Source organism: Neopsephotus bourkii, unplaced genomic scaffold, assembly GCF_033783945.1.
Source record: "Neopsephotus bourkii isolate Nb327-2 ecotype Australia unplaced genomic scaffold, CSIRO-AGI_Nbou_v1 NB_1053, whole genome shotgun sequence".
NCBI lineage: Eukaryota > Metazoa > Chordata > Aves > Psittaciformes > Psittacidae > Neopsephotus > Neopsephotus bourkii.
The window spans coordinates 2927662-2946133 of record NW_026901542.1 but is presented as its reverse complement, the minus strand read 5'-3'; the positions used below and the strand labels follow the sequence as shown (position 1 = coordinate 2946133).

General features: G+C 39.0%; 1 protein-coding gene across 1 annotated transcript in view; it reads left to right on the top strand.

Annotated features, from left to right (window-relative positions):
- NELL2 (neural EGFL like 2) overlaps positions 1 to 18472 on the top strand; it is a 156350-nt gene that overhangs the window by 35894 nt on the left and 101984 nt on the right. The window contains exons 4-9 of the mRNA XM_061361200.1: positions 50 to 223; positions 326 to 422; positions 5519 to 5591; positions 5767 to 5849; positions 6868 to 6996; positions 8281 to 8383. Of these exons, the coding sequence (XP_061217184.1) occupies positions 50 to 223; positions 326 to 422; positions 5519 to 5591; positions 5767 to 5849; positions 6868 to 6996; positions 8281 to 8383 (659 nt within the window). The remainder of the gene's footprint in view (positions 1 to 49; positions 224 to 325; positions 423 to 5518; positions 5592 to 5766; positions 5850 to 6867; positions 6997 to 8280; positions 8384 to 18472) is intronic.

Here is an 18472-nt window from a genome sequence, read left to right as displayed (position 1 = left end):
CTGTGCTGATAAGAATGGTTCATGACATGGTGATGCATTTATGGTACAGGTACCTGGAGCTGGAAAGCAGCGGTCATCGAAATGAAATCAGGTTGCATTATCGTTCAGGCAGTCATCGCTCCCACACAGAAGTGTTCCCATACATTTTGGCAGATGATAAATGGCACAGGCTTTCCTTAGCAATCAGTGCCTCTCACTTGATTTTACATGTGGACTGCAATAAGTAAGTTAAATGTTTTATAAGAAGTTTTCACATTTGGAACATTCCAGCTCTGAGTAAATTAAATAATAACAACTTGGGACTATATTTTTCCTTCCTTTTCAGAATTTATGAAAGAGTTGTGGAGAAGCCCTTCATGGACTTACCTTTGGGTACAACCTTTTGGCTGGGACAAAGGAATAATGCACATGGTTATTTTAAGGTATGCATTCCCTGAAAGGAAGAGTGAACTTGAAAATGATTAAGGGATAGGAGCATATATCATATGAGGAACAGCTAAGAGAGCTGGGATTGTTCAGCCTAGAGAAGAGAGGGCTCAGGAGGGGTCTCATCAGTATGTTTAAATACCTGAAAGTGTGTAGGGAAGGAAGGTAAGGGATCCAGGCTCAGTGGTGCCCACTTACAGGCCAAGGAGCAATGGGCAAAAACTGAAACACTGAGATTCCATCTGAACTTAAGAAAACAATTTTGCTATGGGGCTGGTTGAAGTAGGACTACCATGGAAATATTCAAAAGCCATTTGGACAGAGTCCCAAACAACCTGCTGCTTCTGATCCTGCTTGAGCAGGGGGTTGAAGTAGATGATCTCAGGAGGTGCCTCCCAATCTCAACTATTCTGTGCTTCTGTAATCATAATACAATTTTTAGGGCTATGGTGTGTTGTGTAGCTTATCTGATGCAGTGAGCTGTGTTTCCATCAATAAAGTTGCAGAGCCAGATGCACAGGGCTCAGTGTCACCAAGTGACACAGCCAACTGCAGCTGAAGACAGGGAAAGATAAATGGCTGAGTGCAACAGAATTCCAGAAAATAAATGGTCAGATTATTGTCTTTTTCATAGATAAATGCATTTTATTTATGTGTCGCAGAATGCTACAGTCTAGGGAAGTCAAATTTAATTTCCTCTGTAGGATTTAGATTTCATCACAGTATCTTCTCTGCTCAGAAATGAATGAGATGACTAGCATCAATGATGAAAATGCTTTTTTCCCTCAGGAAGAATATTTGTACATGTGTTTTGCTTACTGCTTCTGCTTTAGAGATGTATATATAGCAAGCACCTGGTGTATAGCAAGATTGAGAAAGTGAATGCTGTGTTGAACTGGAGTGTAAATTTTGATTCCTCTGAGTCCATTAGCGAGCACAGATTGGTCATAGCCACTGTCTGTCATTTGGCCTGTCTTCTCTGGAGCTGCTTAACAAATGGTGGCATCCCTGTGGATACCTTCCACACTGCAGTCCCATTTTCCTCCCAGTAGGCATCTTTTTACTTGAGCTGCAAAATAGAATTGGTGATGTTGATCACAGACAATCACTTTTTAAAAATATGGCCTATTAAATCCTTCCCCCCCCCCCTTCCCCCCAGTGTAAACCATTTTGGTTATGGCTTTCACAGCAAGTTCTGTGCTTTTGTACTAAAATCAGGTTTTGGATGTTGAAATAGTGTTTCCTATACTTACATGCTAATATATATCCTTGTACAGAGGTCCAGTGGGACGCTCAGATTTGGAAACTGGAGCATGACTTTGTTTTTGTTTTTCAACTCAATATATATTTCCTTGTCCTCCAAAAGACCAAGAGGATTTCTGCTAAACAAGTTTCAAAATTTTAGTCCTGGCTTAAATAAACAGTTGACTCCAAGAATAAAACCAGACAATATTAATGCATTATTTAAACCGATCTCAAATCTTTATTCTCCTGTTTTTCCTGTGCTTTCTCTGTTTTTCACTTGATCATAGAATCATAGAATCATAGAATTGTTAGGGTTGGAAAGGACCTTAAGATCATCAAGGTCCAACCCCCCTGCCATGGGCAGGGACACCTCACTCTAAACCATATCACCCAAGGCCTCGTCCAACCTGGCCTTGAACACTGCCAGGGATGGAGCATTCACAACCTCCCTGGGCAACCTATTCCAGTGCCTCACCACCCTAACAGGAAAGAATTTCTTCCCTATATCCAATCTAAACTTCCCCTGTTTAAGTTTTAACCCATTACCCCTTGTCCTGTCACTACAGTCCCTAATGAAGAGTCCCTCCCCAGGATCCCTATAGGCCCCCTTCAGATACTGGAAGGCTGCTATGATGTCTCCACGCAGCCTTCTCTTCTCCAGGCTGAACAGCGCCAACTTTCTCAGCCAATCTTCACACGGGAGGTGCTCCAGTCCCCTGATCATCCTCGTGGCCCTCCTCTGGACTTGTTCCAACAGTCCTTTTTATGTTGAGGACACCAGAACTGCACACAATACTCCAAGTGAGGTCTCACAAGAGCAGAATAAAGGGCCAGGATCACCTCCTTCGACTTGCTGGTCACACTCCTTTTGATGCAGCCCAGGATATGGTTGGCTTTCTGGGCTGCAAGCACACACTGAAGCTGGCTCATGTTCATTTTCTCATCAACCAACACCCCCAAGTCCTTCTCCTCAGGGCTGCTCTGAATCTCTTCTCTAAGAGAGATATTGATGATATTCTTCTTTTTGCCAAATCATAGTCACTGCAAAGAAGCTCATTAGCTGTAGAAAAAGGAATACCCCACTAGTGGACTGTTTTTTGTTTTTCCTTTTTCCTTTCAAGACAGATAAAATTAAACAAAAATTGCCTTGGTTATGAAGATAAACCAGCTTATCAGAAATACAGAAATGGACAGCTGTTAAAAGAGCATTGATGCATCCAAAATGTACTGTGCTGTGATTTCTTCAGCATAATACACTACCAGTGGTCAAACTGCATCTGACAATGTGACTTCATTGTACAGGGGTTTCATCAGTTTAGAAGACGAGGACTTTCAGTGTTTCTTAGTGTTTTGGAAAGCATGTATTTTTAGGCAGTCACTGTGGGACAACTCCTACTGGTGTGATTTTGAGAGGGCCCTGTGCTTAGCTATTTCTGAAAATCAAGCTGCTTTGAGCAGATTAAATGGATTGTCCAGAGGAAATCAAGGTAGTCAAGATCATTAGTCACTTGAAAAAGATTTTATTTGGCTGTATTTGATTTTGGACGTTTATATTACTGTACTGAACCAATGTGCCGCAGGCACATTCACTGGGATATATTTGTACCTGTTTCACTTTAAGGTCTGAAGTCTGAGAGAGCAGCTCTGCTGATCTGATTTCTGGTACTGTGTAACTTCTCTCCGTACCTGGCATCCAGCAATGGTGTGTTAATTTGAAATACTAGGTTCATTAAGAGCCTGTGCAAAGCCTTTCATGAATTGCCAGGAGGTTCTGATTTGGGAGCCCAGGTGGGCTTGGTGTGACAGCTCCCCTTTGTTACTTTGGGAGAATAAGAAGGATCCTGAATTCTTGGCGAGTAGCAGAGCCCAGCTCACATCAAATAGCTGATACATGATGAATAAATCTTCCCAAATAGTTGGAGAAACTTTACTGGTGGTTAACAGTTAAATTGTTTGAATACTCCCCTGTGTTCAGTGAAGAGTGTTTTAAACTTGAATGTGTTGGACCCTGCCAAACCTCTTTTTCACGAAAGTGCCATAACTTGGATTGGTATGAGTTTGAACTTGATAACGCTGGGGATGGAAGGGAGAAGAAATAAATGCAGCGAGCTTTTTGGTGCACTCTTCAAAGAGGTCTTTGCTTCTGACTTGCAGAACACATACTGTGTGGAGGTCCTGACATGGAGCCCTGTCTCAGGCATGCCTGTTTTTTTCACAATTGACAAATCACTGCAGCTCCTTGCACAGCAAAGGGAAGCATCTGATCCCCCTAGATTGTAGCTGTGTAATCAAGGGAGACAGGCAGGCATGGCACTCAAGTACCCTCTTAGATGCCCTCCAGTGACACGTCCTTTTCTCTGTAGGTCACTTAGGTTGCTAAGTCAGCCCAGCTCATTCACTTGAAGTCAAAATTCTGTTGGGTTTTTATTGACTTTGCAACTTTTACAACATCTGCATTGAATGCCCTATGCATGTGGATGAAATGTGGACTTTTGCGTTGTGTTCTTAGTGTCGTGAAACACTCTCTTTAGAAATACACTGAAGCATGTTGTAATTATTTTACTTTTCTCCCTAAGAAGAAGTTTTGGAGATGCAGGAAAGCATAGATGAAAGGAACATCTGGAATGATACGATAGGGTGGCTGACTTCAAAGTTGCTATTTGGCCTTTGCTTTCGGAGAGCAGCAAAGTGTCTACTAATTACAGGTTAAGGGTGCATGTAAATTCTGCCTGCAAGCATGGGATCTACTCTGCTGGGTGAAACCTGCCCTTTCCAGATGGCATAGTTGAATTTCATGCTAAACCTTTCCCAAGTTCTTGCCAACATACAACTCTGCAGCAGTGTAGCAGACATGTAGTTTCTCAGCATTCTGCATGCTTTATGGAAGGATTGCCATCAAAATCTGTCATGGTTTAACCCCAGCCGGCAGCTAAGCATCACAGAGCTACTTGCTCGCTCTCTTCTGTGGGGGCTTGAAGAGAGAATCAGGAGGGTAAAAGTGAGAAAACTCATGGGTTGAGATAAAGACAGTTTAGAAGGTAAAGCAAAAGCTGCTCACAAAAGCAAAGCAAACCAAGGAATTCATTCACTGCTTCCCATGGGCAGGCAGGTGTTCAGCCACTTCCAGGACAGCAGGGCTTCATCATGAGTAACCATTAATTGGGAAGACAAACGCCACCACCTCCCAACTCTGTGCACCCCCAGCCTGCTTGCTGATGTGATGAGGAGCAGAAAAGGCCTTGAGGATGTGTAAGCACTGCTCTGCAATAAGGAAAACATCCCTGTGTTATCTACACTGTTTTCAGCACAAATCCAAAACATAGCCCCATAGTAGCTACTATGAAGAAAATTAACTCTACCCCAGACAAAACTAGCACAAAACCATACAGGATTTACATGAATGTTTTTCCCGACTCAAGTTTCTTTAATCTTCACTTCTTTTTGACAGTTATAGTTTAGGAAGAGATTTGCATTTTAAAAGAGTTTCGAAGTAACTGAAACTGCAACTGTTTTTCAAATTACTTTTAAAAGTCATTTTCAAGTTTTTCTCAAATGGCTAACTAAAAATAACAATAAATGCACCAAATTCTTGCCACATAGTTACATCTTGGCATTTACTCTTATGTCTTTAAAAATGGTGCTGTATGTCTGTACATATTTCTATTTTACTTTGTGTTTGTTCTTCTGTCACTGCATTGGGTCAAGGCAAGAAATTGTATGTTCATAAGTACTGTTTTTATCAGCCAGTTTTTCTGTGTGGGCTGTAATGCTTTGCATGGTGAATGAAAAACATAATTTTGACAGGTATAAATAATGTATCCTTTTTTTTCTCTCCACTTGCACATAGGGCATAATGCAAGATGTGCAATTACTTGTCATGCCTCAAGGATTTATTTCTCAATGCCCAGATCTTAATCGCAGTAAGTGTATTAATTCTTATGCCATAAAATGAAAGGTGTACTTTGTCCCTACTTTCTGTCCTATGAGATTTCTTAAAACCTTGAGTTTCACCACATTTGTTGTCAACTCTGACATGATCGAGCCTATTGCGAATACAGTTGGTATTTTATTAATATGTATATTCTGTTATTCTAGCATGCCCGACTTGTAATGACTTCCATGGACTTGTGCAGAAAATTATGGAACTGCAAGACATTTTAGCCAAAACATCAGCTAAGGTAATGTTTGCTAGGAGTCACAGCATGGGAGAAATGAGGGCTCTGGTATTTAGATTATTTGTGCATATGTGGGGAGGTGTGTGTGAGTGTGCGGAACATCCCTGCATGGTATGTTTCTATGTTTGTATTTATATATCTATGCCTAGTGTCTATATATATGAATTCCCAGTTCAGAAAGCTTTCTGGTATTCTCATATTTTTGTAGAATCATATATTTTAATAGGGAATAGAATCTAAATTCCTGAGCAGGGAAAGGGCTCATAGATATTCAAAATATATTTATTAGGCTAACAAGTCAATGAATCTAGAATGAAATAGGTTGCTGTGTTTATAATGCTTATTGAAGCAAGACTTATTGGTCCACTACTTTTCTAGACCTGAGTTGTCAAAGGCATGTTCAGGCAAAATATATGCAAGACAAAGAATTAAGAATCCAAAGCAGCATTTTCGTTTTATTTTTCCTAGAATATCACACACAAGCCATTAATGTCTGCTGGTGAACATAGACAAGTATTCTAGTTTCAAATGTCAGTTCTATAGATGTCTGCAGGAATGCTGTTACCTGGCTGATTTGATACAGAAACGTTAAAAATGCCTTGGTTGAAGTGGAGAAACAATTGCTAACATGTTGGTTTTGAGCTTTATCTTCAGTTTTGCCTCTCTTCAGATTCAGGTCTTTTGTGTATGATCTGATATCTGCAAGTAGTTAATGTAGAGTAAGTCTTGGTGAGTTCACACATACAAAGATGAGAAATCATGGGCAAAACCCATCTTGACCTACTTGTCTTGTTTCATGATGTTCCTGATGTTAGAGAAGGATGAAATGTGTTGTGTCTTGCTTCTTTATTCCCATCTCTGAATGACTGATGGTTTAATCATAGTGTATTTTACCATGTTTTATTGTCTTTGACTCCATTTGCCTATGGATATTATTTCATCTACGTGCTTGATGATCACATTTATACTAATGTGGAAACCATTTACAAATTCAAAACTTCTTTGTGAATTATAAATACAGTTGTCCCAAGCTGAGCAGAGGATGAACAAGTTGGATCAGTGCTACTGTGAAAGGACCTGCACAATGAAAGGCACGACTTACAGAGAGTTTGAATCCTGGACAGATGGCTGTAAGAACTGCACTTGCATGGTATGGCTACAGTTTGAGTGGAGACTCCAGAAGTCTGGTGTTTCCTCTGATTGCAGTTTTACTGAGGCAAATAATGAGAAAACTGCCAGGTGTGTCCCTGGTAGTAACAAAAAAGCACGAGAAAACCTATTCTACCCCTAAGGAATAGTATTAATGAATGTTTTCCTGTTGTTTCAGCAATGCCAGCATATATAGCTCCCCTATATTTCATGTCACCATACACAGATGCTATGCAATATATTTAGCTATCATGTTATTCCCATGCGCTCAGTTGCAAATGGTTTCTCTGGATAATTAATTTTCTGCTTTTTGTCACTATAAAGGTAGCCTTTTTCTTAGCAAATTATTTAACTGATCCCTTGTGTCTGATTCCCTTTGGTTGCCTTTGGTTACATCTCAGTAAGTAATACAAAGTAAAAAGTCAGGGTCATATGCATGCTCTGTTATATCACAAATGAAAAAGATTTGTTAGGTGGATGGAAGATTCCCAATGGTATCATAACTGCAGAAGTGGTAGCATGGTCTGGTATCCTTTCAGGTACCAGATCATGGAATCTTTGTTATTGTCCTTTTGTGTAAAACTCATTAATTTCACTTGAACTCCTTAAATGCCTAATCCAAAGTCCATCAGAAACCAGTGAAAAGGCTGTTGTTGTCTGTACTGCACCTTAGATTGATTTGCTGCTATCTGTAGTTTGTTAAATGTTTCTTCTTAAGCTCAGTATGATTTTGATCTTTATATTTCCATAGGGATATTAATTTTGCTTTCAGTTTTTTGTGTTTGATGAGATGACTTAATCCACGGTATGAAATCTGGCTGATAGCTATTTAGATACTGAATTTAGTGTTAAATGCATTAGGTATTTTTGTCTCAGATTTTTGTTGCAGCAGTGAAATTATTACCTTTTAGGCATGTATTGTCTCTTATGTGAAAATCAGAAGGCAGAGTATTGTTCTGTGAGGTTGTTATTTCGCACTGATCTGTCAGTTTGCTGTTGACTGGCAGAATGTTTTACCTCCAAATAGATTTGCCTCTAAAAAAAAATAAATTTGATCATTATCATCTCAAAGAACACATCATATATGTCTAAAAGATTGTATGCATGATATTCTAAAGGTATAGTTCCTGTTCTTGTAGTTATTAAAAGAATCATGTTAAAAAGTATTTTTAGGTAGTGTTATAGAGTTCATTGCATTTAAATATAGATGTTAAGTTCCTGTATTTGAGAACATTTCTGCTCTTTCTAAATATAACTACCAGTTGTGCACCTTTTGTTCTTCTAGAACGGTACCGTGCAGTGCGAGGCTTTGATTTGCCCCTTCTCTGACTGCCCGCTTAACTTTGCCCTGGCATATGTGGATGGCAAGTGCTGCAAAGAATGTCAATGTAAGTTTTACTGTGGTGCTTCCTTCAATGAATATGGAATCTGTACAGAAAAGGAACCTTTCTGTAAACGTGTCAGTGAAAGAACTGGTCAGGGAATGAAATATCCGAGTTAAGGAATCGGGGAACTTTGACTTCTCTGAAATATTTTTGGCAATTGATAACCAGAAGGTCTTAAGTTTTCAGGTGAGGGTATTTATTTATTTTTTTTTAAATCATAAGTATTTCTTATCAATATTTAAGAAGAAAAATAAAGAACTTTCTGCAGGCTTTTATAGTCTGTCTTTTAGATCAAACTGCTAGAAATTCAAGAACTATTGCCTGGTGTTTGTTTTTACCAGTGTTTCTAAGACCTCTATCACAAGAATAATGTACTTTCAACCTTATGTTGTAGTGCTAGAAATGGAGGTTCAGATTTATGATTCTTCTTCTGTAATTAAAGGAAGAGAAAACTCATACTAGACCCAAGAGACCAGCAAAAAACCAGACATCTAGAAATGTTCTTTCACAAAAGGTCAGAGAGAATTATAAGGAAACTGGAAAGAGGTGATTTAATATTGTCATTTAAGATAGGTGATTACCTTTTGGGTTTATATCATTTTGATTTTGTTGCAAATAGGGCCAGAGAAGAGAAATTTTAGGTTAATCACTGCCTAGATGGACTAGATACAATATTTTAGGTTGATTATGGATGTGTGTGCCATATGTGATGGTTATTTATTTTAGGGTATGGAGGAATCCATTCCTGAAATTGAGCATGAGATGCACACACTTTATTCTGTAAATGCTGAGATTTTTCTCTGTGGTTTCATTACTCTTCTACTGCTGTATAAAACTTCTTACAGAGTACAGAGAAATATATAACTGGTTAAAATGACATGTTGTAAGATAAAATTCAGGAAGACGTTTTGTACTCCATTGATCTTGCTCCCACAGGAGTTTATTAATATTTAATTGTGTTAGAAGTTACACAAACCATCCCATTTTATGAAATCTTATTAACTTACTCGAGTAGATTAATTCCAACTGAGAGGAAATGAGAATTCAAATATTTTATTTTTTTAATCAGCTACACAGAATTTCCATGCATATTGGATGGCTCAGGGCATTGGCATTTCAGGGATGTGAGATGTATGGAGTTCAAGCCTCTATTTGGATTTTTGGCCATGTTGGCCGAGTTTGAAAATCTGATCCTCTGAAGTATGTTTTTGTAATGTACTGCCTGTGAATTGAGTTGGGAATTCACCATCCAGATGTTAATGGGGAGGTGCTCACATTGTATGACTTATTATGAAGTTGCTTTTATTGGAAATCTTGATAAAGGTCAAGAAATGTGAATGAGCATATGGACATTGACCTTGTCATACAGCACTGCTACTCTCCTTTCAATTAATTGAAAGAAAGTGCCAGTACAGCCAGTTTGAAGTTTACTCTGATACTGCCTATTTGATATTTTTAATATTACCAAAAGCCTTTTAGCTTCCAGTGTTGTTAAGTTGATGCCAGTGCATAATTTAGTTTATAACTGATATGAGCACATAAAACTCTCTTGAGAAGCTACGAGAAAAAATATTAGATCAAAAAATATAAACAAAAATTGCTTTTGCAAAATTATGCCTAATTTCATCTAGCTTATTTAAAGTGCCTTTAAAAAAATCAAACGACTTTTTAAAGTGGCCAAATCCCTGGAACCAAAGGATGGAGAGTATAAATTGGAGTTCTGTTGACAAGGTAGTTAAATTCCAGTGAAAAGAGCATTGAGAATGGAAGTTAGAGGCAATGGAGACTGCAGGACCCTTGCATTTTCTCCAGGCCAGTTTGGTGGAACTGCTGAGTTGTTGCTGAGCTCATGTGTATATGTGACAGCTGTATCCTTTTTGGTGCCTTCAACTCAAGATCTGAACTTTACTGAGGTCAGTGTGCTCAGTGATCACAATTCTTGCTCAAGGGGTCAAAGCTGAGTTCCTCCACTTGGATAGGTTCTGAGAATAACTTCTTTCAATTCTCAGAACAGTATCAGGGGATGTAGGATCTGACTGGATTATGTAGAGTGAACACAGATGGCTTATAATTGGAAAGGCAGCAAACTGGGTTGTGCTGCTCAAGGAGCCATTATTCTTAGTACTGGACATCAGTCATAACTGCTGAGAAAAGGTGGTGCCTAATACACTGTTCTTTAGCTGGGTTTAGTATTTGTTTCAAGAGAGAACACTTATGAATATCTCTTGTTTCCTTCCTGGTATTTGTGGTACCATGTACCAGATGATGAGTTGTTTCTGCCAAACTGTTGTGTGACTTTGAACTGCCCAGGCAGTGATAGCTGTGGCAGCTTTGTGGCTGTCTCACCTGGGACTGAGTGCTTCCCTCCACACTTGCTTTCTTCTGGTAGTGTTCAAACAAAGCCACCAAAAATGAAACAAGCGGGATCTGATTTAATGGCACCTGGTGTAGCAGAGTGAAAGTGTAGAGCGTTCAAGGCTTTTACAGTGTCCAGCAAGCAGGCTTTGTGGTTTTTTGGTTTATTTGGTTTGTTCTTTTTTCCCCCTGAGTGACTGAGGATGGATTCTTTCTGCATGGCTTTAAGCACATTGAATTTGTGAATACAGTCTGAAGGTCCTTCATTTGTACTGGTAAATAGACTAGGGCAGGCACAGTTCTGTGGCAGTGGTGCCAGGTGGCACATGTGGCCCACACCTACATGGCTAAACTTGCTTCCCTCCAACAAAGTATCTGCATCCAGATGGCTGACTGGAAATGGCCTCTGATCAGTGATGTCCCCCTAGCCATGCCTGGCATTGCTTCAGAGCATGTTGGCTGATACAGGCCAAAACGGTGCCATGATTTGTGCTAATGCTCAGACTGCATGGAGGATTGCAGACTGTAATCAAGCATTTTTAAGCCTGTTGTCATTTACACTTTCATTACCTGTTGTGTTTTGTTTGTTAGTTATGGACATCATCAGTTAAGCTCTCTTGATAGCCAGTGAAAGGGATTGGCATCTCCAGAGGACATTTGGTCCTGAGAGGGAGCTGGAAGAGATGGAATGAATTTCCTTTTGGAGGTAGATATCTCTTTCCATGAATTGCAAAGGGAACCCAAGTGATGAGTAGATACTGAACTTTTAGACAGGTAGTTGCGAGGTTAATCTTTCCATCAGTTACTGTAATGTGTGTCAGCTAGGAATGGAAAGTGATGGATTTTTAAACCTGCTTCTGACATTAGCACTTATGCTAATAGGCTCGTGAGAGCCTACCAAGCTGCCAAGCCCTAGGAATTTAATTTCAGCCCAGCATTTACAATAAAGCTGCACTGTCCAATATGTGTCTTGTTTGATGGCGTTCAACGCTTGAGAAATTTCAGTGCTACTAACTCTTTCTGCTTTTCTTAAATGTTTAGTTCAGGGAAGAGCATCTGGTAAGGAATGTTGTAGATTTATCTTTAATCATCATTGATTGCCTTGTGGGCCAAATGAAGCAAACAAACAGCCTAAACCCTGATGCTTTTCCCTAAGTCTGTACCTTTGTTTGAGGGTATTCAGACAGCTTGTTCTATTCTGCCTTGTGTGAAGGTCCATGCTGGTAGTGTAAGGAATGGCAACGCATGCAAATTTTCATTGTGTTTTCTGTTAGTCGTAATGGGCTAAAAGAAGCAACATTTTTCAAGGGACACAAATTGGCCAGTGTATTGTGTATATGTTTCAGCTGCAGACAAGCTATTCAACTCAGAAATCAGTCTAGCTATCAGAACGTACATCTTAGATCAATGGGAACTTCCTGTGAAGAAATGTTTGAAGCTGGAAGGCAGAGACAACTTTCTTTTCTATTCCCAATGCAATTTTAAACCTATCTGAGAAGCTATGTGCAAGAGATGGTTAAATTCTTTTCTCCTCTGAAGAGACAGATGTATTGTGTGGTGATAGGTGCTGATAGGAATTGGGGAGAGATTAAGCTCCCTTAGTGAACCTATAAAGTATTGCTTTGGACCACAGACTTGGCTTAAGAAGTACAAGGACAAGTTCATTTATTTCAAGTGAACTATGGAAGGACTGCCAATGTCTTATGAGACAATTGGTACTGGGTCAGCAAATCTTTTTACGGTAACATTTTTATTAGTCAGTGTATTAACACTAAGGCCTTGCTTCCAATAGCTTATGTAATATATATATATATTTTAAATGGAGCCAGTGCATTTTTTAAAAAAACAGGTGATTTTCATATTTACCTTTTTTTGTTAAAAGATGAAGTGATATTTGTACAGCATCTGGTGCAGTAATAATTCCCATCAGCAAAGACTGATCTCCAGGAAGAAATTGCTCTCTTTTTATTGGTGTCCTCCTCCCAGTGATACCATAGATACTTACAGACCTCCTCTCAAACTATTTAAACCTATCCCAACAGATATCAGTGGAGGTTAAAGTCTGAGCCATTATGTTTAAATCTGCAGGGTGTGACTTTTCCATGTACTTGCTTTTTTTTTTTTTTTTTTTTTTTTTAATTAAACAGGGCATTTGATGGATTTCGGGCGCATTTTAGCCAAATCTGCACTCTAACACAAGTATTTTAAACAAGTGTGAGAAGCATTGGACTGCACTGGATTGGTTCATGCTCCTGTTACTAGCAGGCATGAAGAAAGAGTGTATAAAGGGTTGTTATAACTCCGAACGGATTTTTGAACAAAACAATTAAAACACAAATATGGACATGGCAGTTCTTACAACATGCGTGGGTTTCTGAATGCAGTGACCTGTCTTGTTAGCTTACAGAAACTTCTACTGGTTTTATTAAAATTAAGGGCATTTCCCCTCTTGCTCTGCATGATGCACTGTTTCCCTCCCCCTCAAAGCTACACTCTTCTGCAGGCTTCTACAAGTAGGCTCCTTGTAGCCTATTGACACAGAGGGAAGGAACTGTGAAAGCCCATCTGCTTCTCATTTGCACAGCAACTGGCCATCTGCAAGAGTGCAAAATTTTTACCTAAAGCCTGAAGGAATATTCATTAACGTTTCTCTGAAATTCACCATTTATCCAGGTGGATTCGAGGTATTATGGATTAAATCCTGTGCTGCTCACTGAGTTTTTCATCTTCTCACAAATTTGTCAGCTTCTTTTCCTGGGCAGAAGGAGTGGTGCTGTCTTGGCTTAGGTAATGTCCATCAGTGGCATGGTGACACAACAGACCCTGCCTTGATCAACCAAGTGCTGAAGGAACTTCTGCATTCAAAGTGGCACAAAGAAGAGGCTGCAGGGCAGAGAAATGGTCGAATGACAGAACAGACATCAGTACTGGAGGAAGAAGAGGCAGGTTTTAGCAGTGAAGTGATGAGTAGTCATTTATCATAGCTTTTTACAAAAGTGCACACTTCAGAATATAAAGAAGAAGCAACATTCTGGCTAATGCAAAAGTTGCTTTTCGGTCATGAATATTGGTATGTGGCTTTTTCAAGATACAAATGTAAATAACACATGAATTCTATTTTTTTTTTTTTAATTGGGAAGAATCACATAAATTAGCTTAGTTCAGAACAAAGCTGGCAGATACCTGAAATGTAGCCGGCACCAGATTATTACCTGGAGCCATGCTATTTATTAAAATCTGCTGTAGTCAGCATGCAGAAATTATGAATGTTATCTGTCATTTAGCAGAATAGTGTCCATTTAGCCTCTGCTTTCTGGATTTTCTATGCTGAAATGATTCACATCAACCTTATTTCTCAGGCTTTTGAAAAACATACGGTGATAGTATCACATTGTAATGGCAGATAAAAAGCATAATATGCACACTTGTATTACTGAGATGAGTTAACGCAGTATTTTACTGCCCATTTTATACCTTTTTATTTCTCCAGCAACTCTGTGTCTTCAAAAGAAAGGCAGTATTTATATTCATTTAGACACATTTTTTTCTAAAGAAATATTTTTCAAGGGAAAAAAAGTATCCTTGAATAAAATCAGTGATGTTATTTTAGATTTGCAAAGCTATAGTGGAAAAGCATAATTGATGCATATATTGTCTGTGAATTCAGCATAGTTCCTGCAATCTGTGTCCCACTGAATGGTTGAAGTACCAAGGGATCTCTGGAGGTCATCTGATCCAATCCCCTTATACTCCATCATGGTCACCTACAGCAGGCTGCCCAGGACTAAACGATCTACACAGATGCAGACTCCACAACCACTCTGGGCAACCTGTGCTTGTGTTCAATCACCCTCACAGTAAAAAAAAACACAACCTGCTTGCTTGTGTCCAAATAGATTTTCATGTGTTTTAATTCATGCCCATTACCTCTCGTCCTGTCACTGGGCATGACTAAGAACAGTCTCTCTCTCTCTTCTTCATTCCTTTCCATCAGTAGTTTGCGCACATTGGGATCTCCTCAGAGCCTTCTCTGGGAAGGGTAACATCTTGGGAAGCTGAACATTGAGATGCTTTAAGAATGTTTTGAAGCCTTTCCTGTGATGAAGACAGTGGAAAGAATCCCCCTGGCTTTGGTAGTCAAGGACAATCTCACCCTCGACCCTAGCTTCTCAGTCACTACTTTATTTTCCATGGTAAAGACATGGAAAATTTCAATCTAGTCTTACACCATAGCAATATGTTCGGTTTGTGCCTGTTGCATATCAAATTGCAGGATTATCAGGGGCTTCTCGGTGTGGAGCTTGTAGTCTCTAATGACCTTTGTCCTTTGTAGGTTAGACAGTATACCTCCATTTAAACAGGAAACACTGAGTCTTTTCACTTGCAGCTCCCCACTGAGCAGGAAACTCACTCCTCCTATGCCTGTCCTACACTGTAAATTGAAATACAGCTCACAGTAATTGGACTTCTCAGAATATTCTGCTTCTGTGTTACCTTTCCTCCTCCTCTGCCTCCTCCACATCCTTTGAGTTTCATTGTTCCATCTTAGCAGAGGAGGGCTGGGGGTGTCAGTGCACTGTGCGTCAGTCAGACTTTTAATGCATCAAAGCACTGTTCCCTCCTAGGCAAGTGCCTTTTTAGCTTTTCTGGACCCCATGCATTATGGAACTCCACTGGAAGACTCTAGATCTGGAGGCAATGGATTAGTATATGAAGAGAATTCCAGTTAATGGTAAAATCATCTAGTTTTAGTCTTACTGTGTGCCTGTGGAATGAATTCTAAAACAAAGTATGCTTAAGAAAATACTTATTCATTAAAATACATTACACTGAACGTGTAGCAATCTGCATTAAGAAGAAATTGAAACAATATTAGCAATTTTAGTGGTAGAAAATTAAAAACATTTTTTTTCCAGGGGAAATTTTGCTGTAAGCCATGCTCTGCTCTTCCCTGCTCTTCTTATAACCTATTTTGGCAAGGCTGTCTGGGAAAAGAACCTATCCTTTTCCATTTCTTTCTCATTATGTTCTTACTAGGGAGTTAAAAAATGCAAAATACCTGCAGCACATTATTATTCTAGTTTATTTCCAGTGAAAATGAAACATTAACATATGTTAGGTATGAATATTTTTGCTTTCAGACAGCTGGGAGTGGACAGGCTGGCAGTGTTCCAGTCTCTAGTAAGTTACTATTCTGACTTTAGTAATGCTGATTTCACTAGAATTTGCTTAGTCAGGTGGCTGGGAAATAATAGTTTTAAAACCCCCCTCTGCTTCTATTTATAGTTACAGATATCACCTAGGATATGTGGGTGTTCATGTGGCTGTGTGCTGATTTTAGTATGTTTGTTCTCACTAGTGATGTACCATTGTCACTCTGCACCTGCATCACTGAAGTGTGGTTTTTCTGGTCCCACAACCAGGAGCACATTGCCAAATCAGCAGCTTGCATCCGGTGTCCTAGTTTCTGCCTGGAGCTTTTCCTCCGTAGATCTTGCAAATTTCTGTAGTAGTAACAATGATCTTTAATAGGCACATGTTCTGAAAAGAGCAGAACTTTTCTTTAGCTGAAAACCCCAAAACTGCAGCTTTTGGACAAGGTCAGTGAAAAGTAACAAGTTTGAGATAGAAGCACTTCTTGGAGCTGGATAGAGCAAAATACCAAACACAACTAACCAACCAAGATTCATAGCTTGTTGAGGCCTGTGCAGTTTGCATCTGACACTCTCATTCCTAACAGGATTGCCATGTTGAGAAGGGTCATCTGAGTGGAAAGCTGGCATAGGGGAGACACTGGTAGGAGCCATGGGAGTAAAAGAAGACAACATGTACAGTTTTCTGACAGTGCCTGTCATGTGAAATAAAAAAATTGGAAGGTTGTGGAGGCTGAAACTCAATAAATGAAATACTGAAAAAGCCCCCACCACAAACCCATCAATAATAACGTGGTCCTGTTTCTTTGCCAATCTAAGGGATGTAAAATACAAATGAAATTGGTTCAGTGAAAGTCACATTAAATGATGCTTAGTGTTATCCTTTATTTGTCTTTTTTATAAAGATAATGATTCAGGCCCCTGGCTTTCAGTCTTTTGGGCTGAGGAAGTTTGAAAGTTTTTTAGTGGGAACATGTACTGAAGTAAACCTTTTGCTGCATGGTTTACTTCTCTTAGCCATCACTTGCAGGTATCTGACGTATAGACCTCCAGGCTGTTATTGGTCACTGTTTCTACATCTGTCAGCTTATAAAGTATGTTTGGCTTCAAATAACAGCTACTTTGTCCCATGCGAGACACAACTTTAAAACTGAAATCTCATCAGCTATGGTGTAACAGTCCTTTCTCATACTCTCTTCATGATCTCTTTCAAACAGTTGTTGCAGTCCTCTTTATTTGAACAGTTTCTGCTATTTATCATAGAATCATAGAGTCATAGAATAGTTAGGCTTGGAAAGGACCTTAAGATCATCTAGTTCCAACCCCACAATTTGCTTCTTTTCACAGTACCCAGCACAGAAGTGTATCTGTGGTGATTCCCATGTATCACTGTTCTGCCTCTTTGCCAGTTTAGAGAATGTTTTTACTAATTTGTGTCTTTTTGGAGGGTTTTATTTGGTACTAGTTTCCACTAAGGAGTAAGCTCTGTCCATTTGTTTGGGAGGGCAGTTGCCCATTCTAAGCCTTTCTGTACAGAATAGCTGACTAGTATTTTTTCCTTCTGCTTGCTGAAATTTCTCTAACTTTCTGCTTGTAAATGAAGATTCTGGTCTCCTGCTTGCTTTTGGAATAAGTTTGTGCAAACTTTTTTCAAGTAGAATTTTGACCATTTTCTCATGGTTTCATTGTTTTTAATTGGTGACATTTGGTTAAAATCCCTTAAAATTGTTTAATATCTAGTTTTGCTTTTTTTTTTTCTGACAGATGAATAAAATTGGAAGATATAATTAAATTTGCTGTGTTGCATTGTCAAAAGCTATTATGATGAAGAACAGGATTATTTTTATCTTGCCCATTTATGATTTCCAGTATACGCTTATATATTGTAGTTAGAATGGTATTCCAGTAACATCATTGTTTTATGTAATAAGTTGGCACAGAATACACCTGGTTTCAGTTATTAGAGTTCCCCTCTCTCCCCCAATTCCTGATGGCAAAGCGAGAAAATACACTTAACTCATCAGGAAAATAGGCACATACCTGTTTTTTCTAGAGAGTGCTTCAAATACTTTGAAGATAGGGAAGTTGAACAGGTGTGATTCTCTCTATATCATTATTACTTTGATAGAGAGATGTAAACTCAGGTATTATTCCCTTAGGATGTCTCTTCAGGTTATACTGATAGTCACTGAAGTGCAGCATCCTCTCAATGCAAATTTTATAGGCTTGTAAAGAGCTTTGTAGATGTTTTCTCATGCCATATCCAGAAACTCTGTAGATCCTTAAGACACCTAAATGAGAAATCAAATCTGAGTACAGCATAGAAGAGATAGATAACAATCCTGCATGTGGTAGTTTTGAACTTCTCAGGTTTCTTATTAGTAGTTGCATATCACTTCAAAATGCTTAAATCTTGTCCATGGTCCTCTGTGGCTCTGGATGTATAGAGTTGGTAGTCTGGTGTAAGCAGCTAACCACAACTTTTTCCTTTTACTAATTTTGCAGTACTTTATTGCAGAGTTGCTCTGAAGAAATATGGGAATAAATAAATACATTTTAAACCAGAAAATTAAAATAGACATAT